The following is a 6,039-nucleotide window of genomic DNA, read 5'->3' as shown; positions in this document are numbered from 1 at the left end:
TTTTTTTTAAAGATTTTATTTATTTATTTGAGAGAGAGAGAATGAGAGAGAGCACATGAGAGGGGGGAGGGTCAGAGGGAGAAGCAGACTCCCTGCCGAGCAGGGAGCCCGATGCGGGACTCGATCCAGGGACTCCAGGATCATGACCTGAGCCGAAGGCAGTCGCTTAACCAACTGAGCCACCCAGGCGCCCTATATTTTGCTTTTCAAGACAGTTTTATGGTTATTGATAATTTTACTAATTTTAATAACTCATTTTGTCATCATAACAACCATATGAAATAGAATAGGAGTTATCACTATACATTTGAGGATACAGTTAAATTATTCGTTTAGGATTATGTACTTCAGTAACTGGATATAAATCTTCAGATTCTTTTTTCTTTTTTTAGATTTTATTTATTTATTTGAGAGAGAGAGAATGAGAGAGAGAGCACGAGAGGGAAGAGGGTCAGAGGGAGAAGCAGACTCCCTGCTCAGCAGGGAGCCCGATGTGGGACTCGATCCAGGGACTCCAGGATCATGACCTGAGCCGAAGGCAGTTGCTTAACCCACTGAGCCACCCAGGCGCCCTAAATCTTCAGATTCTTTAACCACTGATTTTCCCATCTTTTCAAGAATCAGAGCCCGTTTTGAACTTAATGAATTCAAAAGATATTTTTAGACTATCTCTTGATATTCTACTTTTGTTAATTTAGAAAAACCAATGACAAGTGACAAAAACTTATTTAGTAACTCTTACATACCTTTGCATTTTCTTAATCAGAAAATATTTACCTGTATTTAGAATTCTTTCACATACCAAAGGAAAATTCTTTCACATACATGTTGAAGCCTTTGCTTGTTTTATCTACAGACAATGCTAGTGCACCCTAGGAGTTACAGTCCCTTATAATAATACCATTGACTCTCAGTTGTCAGGAGTTTGAAGATTGGGAATCACCACATAATACCATTTTGCATTTAAATTCATGTTTACATTATAAAGCATAGAAATGCCAGACCCTATATTGTTTCTTGTAGTCTAAGTACAGTTGTAATCATTTACAATTAAAATTTTACGAATACGAGTGCCAAAATTTAATTAAAAAAAATTTTTTTTTAACAGATAATCGAGAAGGCAGCTGAGATTGCAAGCAGTGACAGTGCTAATGTATCAGTAAGTATCAAGGTTTTAAAATGGTCCTTATTATAACATTGTGCTCATTTTTAGTTACCTTCATCTGATTGATGCTGATGACTTACAGATGACTATACTCTTATGCAAGAATAGCCTGTGAGTGTATATGAATATGTACATACTAATGTTTTGTTGAATGTCAGCTGTTTGTAGGTGGTCTGTGTTCAATGGTAAATCCTTTTCTGATATGAGCACAGGTTTAGCAGCTAATCTTTTTTTTTAAATTTAATTAATTTATTTTTTAAAGTAGGCTCCACGCCCAACATGGGGCTTAAACTCAACAAACCGTGAGATCAAGAGTTGCATGTGCTACTGACTGACCCCCAGTAGCTAGTCTTTAAGAGATGCTATGGCACGTCCTCATAGATAAACAATACTGTTCTTGTGAATATTATTCAGTTGAATGAAGAGTTTGTAATTTTCTTTATTTTTCACATGTAACAGCAGATATAATCAGGCCAGGATTTACAGTGTTGGGGAACCAGGTTTCTTCCATCTTGGTGCTCTGTCATGTTAACATGTAGTTTCTATCTAGTGCTTCAGCTTCTCATAGTATTATGGTCCAGCCAGCAGGAACAGGAAAAGCAAGAGTAGAGGCCACACCTATTCTTTTTGAGGATATCATTAATATGCCTCATTGCTGCTCACATCTTATTAGCCAGGAATTAGTCACATGGCCATACTTTACAAGTGAGGCTGGGAAATGTAGTCTTTAGTTGGCCAGGCATGTGCTTGACTAAGAGTAAGAGATTCTAGTTAATAAAGGAAGAGCAGAAAGAATACTGAGGGACAAACAGCAGTCTCTGCCATACACACTATGCCTGTCATTTCTACCCAGAGCTCTTGGGTGATCAGGTGCATTGTCAGCACTAATGTTGTGAAAAGAATCTTTTTTTTATTACCAGTAGGTCTCAGTAGTAAGCATAAAATATTCAGTAAACTATGTTGTAAACAGATTTGCTGCCATCAGGCTTTGTTGTTCCATATATAGAACATAGGCAGAATAGATTTAGCATAATTCTTAAGTGTCCTAGGATTTTGGAAGGGTCATTGAGCACTGGCTTCACCTTAAAGTCACCAGCTATATTAGCCCCCCAAAAGAGAGTCAGTCTGTCCTTTGAAGCCAGGCATTGACTTCTGCTCTTTAGCTTTGAAAGTCATAGCATTCTCTTCTAATATAAAGCTATTTCGTCTACATTTAAAAGCTGTTGTTTATTGTAGCCACCTTCATTATGATCTTAGCTAGATGTTCTGGGCAACCTCCTGCAGCTTTTATGTTATGGAGATAGCTTCTTTACTTAAACCTCTTAAACCAACCTCTGTTAGCTTCAAACTTCTTCTGCAGCTTCCTCACCTCTTCCAGTCTTCATGGAATTCAAGAGAGTTATGGCCTTGTTTGTATTAGGCTTTGGCTTAAGGGAATGGTGTGGCTGGTTTGATCTTTTATCTAGACCACAAACACTTTTTCCATATCAGCAATAAGTCTGTTTTGCTTTCCTGTTATTAATGTGTTCACTGGAGTAGCACTTTTAATTTCCTTCAAGAACTTTTCCTCTGCATTCACCACGTGGCTAATTTTTTGGCACACAAGGCCTAGCTTTTGCCTGTCTTGGCTTTCAACATGCCTTCTTACTAAGCTGTATCATTTCCAGCTTTTGATTTAAAGTGTGAGACATGCAACTCTTCCATTCACTCTAACACTTAGAAGCCATTGTAGGGTTATTATTTGGCTTAATGTCAATATTGTGTCTTAGAGAATGAGGAAGCCCTAGGAGAGGGAGACAGATGGGAACAGCTGGTTGGTGGAGCAGTCAGAATAGACACAACATTTACTGATTAAGTTCGCCATTTTCTGTGATATGGTTCGTGGCACCCCAAAAGAACGAACGGTAGTAACAGCAAAGATCACTGACCACCGATCACCATGACAAATACAGTAATAATGAGAAAGTTTGAAATATTGAGAGAATTACCAAAATGAGACATAGAGACAGTGAGCAAATGCTGTTGGAAGAATGGCACTGATAGACTTGCTTGATGCACGGTTGCCACAAATCTTCAATTTGTAAAGAGTACAGCACAGTATCTGTGAAGTATAATAAAATAAGCCTGTACTAAAACAGATAATTACAGTTCTAGGTTTCAGAGACAGTAGTTATATAAGGATATCTTCATTCTAATTCCTCCTTTTGTTACCCTTTATTAGTCTTTATATTGATCCCCAAATATCAGAAGGGTAACTGGTAACTGAATTTTTACTATTTCTCTTAATGCTTTACTACCACCTTACCTAAATCAGAAGGTTTCCTTCTTACTGAGGGTGCAGTATTCTGGCCCAAGTTTGATGTGCCTTTTTTTAAAATTGGGGGCATAGTACAATTAATAAATTGTGAAACCGAAAATTGAAGTTATTCCTGTAACTGCCATCTACTTTTTATCCTCCAAGATAACTGTGTCAGCAGTTTAGCTTATAGGTACTAATCCTAATGCAATGTATGTATTTACATACCTTTATGTATAAATATATCCTTTTTTTTTTTTAATGAGATCTTTATAGTTTCTCCCTTTTTAATTTAATGCATTTTGTGCATCTTGGCTCTTTCAGAGGTCGTCTTCTCTCTTTTTATTTATTTATTTATTTTAAAAAGATGTATTTATTTTAGAGAACGGGAGAGAGTAGGAGTGCAAGCAGAGGGAGAGGCAGTGGGAGAGGAAGAGAAATCCTCAAGCAGTCTCCCAGTGAGTGCAGAGCTCCTACCCAGGGCTTGATCCCAGGACCCTGATATCATTGACCTGAGCCAAAATCAAGAGTCAGACGCTTAACTGACTGAGCCACCCAGGCACTCCCACGCTTCTCTTTTTAAAGCTTTTTCAACATTCTGTGGCACTATTAGCAGCTATTAGTTATTAAACATACATACTTCTGGTTTTTTTGCTTACTTCCCATTATTCTTTTTTTTTTTTTTTTTTTTAAGATTTATTTATTTGACAGAGACACAGCGAGAGAGGGAACACGAGCAGGGGGAGTGGGAGAGGGAGAAGCAGGCTTCCTGTGGAGCAGGGAGCCCGATGCGGGGCTCGATCCTAGGACCCTGGGATCATGACCTGAGCTGAAGGCAGATGCCTAATGACTGAGCCACCCAGGCGCCCCAACTTCCCATTATTCTTTACTAAAACAGTGTTGTAAGGAATATTTTATAGATCTTTAAACATGTATTTTATGGTTTAAAATTTTTTTAAAAATTTATTTATTTATTTATTTATTTAAGTAGGCTCTGTGTCCAACTTGGGGCTTGAACTCACAACCCTGAGACCAAGAGTCGCATGCTCCACTGACTGAACCGGCCAGGTGCCCCTACGTACATGTATTTTATAGGATGGATTCTTAGAAGTGAAATTATTAGATCAAAAGTATTCCTTTTTTTAAAAATAAGAATTCTGCCAAATTGCATACCTTAAAATACCTTAAAATTTAAAACTCTAGCCACACTGTGGAAGAGTTAGTATCATTTTGCATATCTGCCAGCCCTTTTAATATTTTTTAACCCTTTTAGTATTTTAATTAATTGGACAAAAAAAAATGGTGTCACACTACTTTAACTTTCATTTTTTAAAAGATTTTATTTATTTGTCAGAGAGAGCACAAGCAGGGGGAGCGGCAGGCAGAGGGAGAAGCAGGCTCCCCACTGAGCAAGGAGCCCGATGCTGGACTCGAACTAATGCTGCTATGAACATGAATATACAAGTATCTTTTTAAGACTCTGTTTTCAATTCTTTGGATATATACCCAGAAGTGGAATTGCTGAATCATATTGTAGTTCTCTTTTTAATTTTTTTAAGGAACTGCTATACTGTTTTCCACCATAGCTGTACCATTTTACATTCCTACCAGCTACAAAAGCAATGTTTTTCACATCCTTGCCATCACTTTTGTGTTTTTTGATAGTAGCCATCCTAATAGGTGTTGGTATTTTTTAAAATAGATGTTTGCCAAGGATCTTGGGTCTGTAGAATAGGAAAAATGTGATCCTTGTGAATTATGATTATAGAATTGGCAGCTTTTATCTTCTTATCTAGTGGTTCTCAACCTGAGGCTAATTTGCCCTCTATGGGCCATTTGGCATTATCTAGAGGTTTTCTTGGTTGTCATAACTCAAGGGGTGGGGGTGTTCCTGGCATCTAGTGGGTAGAGTTCAGGGGTCTACTAAATTTCTACAATGTACAGGACCATCCTCCTACAACAAAATACTAATAGCACTGAGGTTTAGAAACCCTGCTCTAGGGGCGCCTGGGTGGCTCAGTTGGTTGGGCGACTGCCTTCAGCTCAGGTCATGATCCTGGAGTCCCGGGATCGAGTCCCGCATTGGGCTCCCTGCTCGGCAGGGAGTCTGCTTCTCCCTCTCACCCTCCTCCCTCTCATGCTCTCTGTCTGTCATTCTCTCTCTCTCAAATAAATAAATAAAATCTTTAAAAAAAAAAAAACAAAACCCTGCTCTAATCTAAAACATCTGTGTTATAATTTTATCTTCTTTTCTTTTTTTTATGCACATTTTTTTTATTCTTATGTTAATCCCCATGCATTACATCATTAGTTCTAGATGAAGTGTTCCATGATTCATTGTTCGTGCACAACACCCAGTGCTCCATGCAGAACGTGCCCTCTTCAATACCCACCACCAGGCCAACCCATCCTCCCACCCCCCTCCCCTCTAGGACCCTCAGTTTGTTTCTCAGAGTCCATTGTCTCTCATGGTTCATCCACCCCTCCGATTTCCCCCGCTTTTTATCTTCTTTTCTTACTGTGGAAACTCAGGCATAAAATTTTATTGGTTGGCTTTGGAGAGTGCAGATGTGATGAC

At 38.5% G+C, this 6,039-nt stretch overlaps 1 protein-coding gene across 1 annotated transcript in view; it reads left to right on the top strand.

The window, feature by feature from the left end:
- The window catches only part of PIK3CB (phosphatidylinositol-4,5-bisphosphate 3-kinase catalytic subunit beta), a 145,120-nt gene that overhangs the window by 76,510 nt on the left and 62,571 nt on the right, over positions 1 to 6,039 (top strand). Inside the window, exon 9 of the mRNA XM_081800808.1 lies at positions 1,104 to 1,159. Within this exon, the coding sequence (XP_081656934.1) occupies positions 1,104 to 1,159 (56 nt within the window). The remainder of the gene's footprint in view (positions 1 to 1,103; positions 1,160 to 6,039) is intronic.

This window comes from Leptonychotes weddellii, chromosome 1 (genome assembly GCF_054177405.1).
Source record: "Leptonychotes weddellii isolate Sample4059 chromosome 1, ASM5417740v2, whole genome shotgun sequence".
Taxonomy (NCBI): Eukaryota; Metazoa; Chordata; class Mammalia; order Carnivora; family Phocidae; genus Leptonychotes; species Leptonychotes weddellii.
Note: the sequence above shows the minus strand (reverse complement) of the source record. Positions and strands in the feature narration are given on the sequence as shown.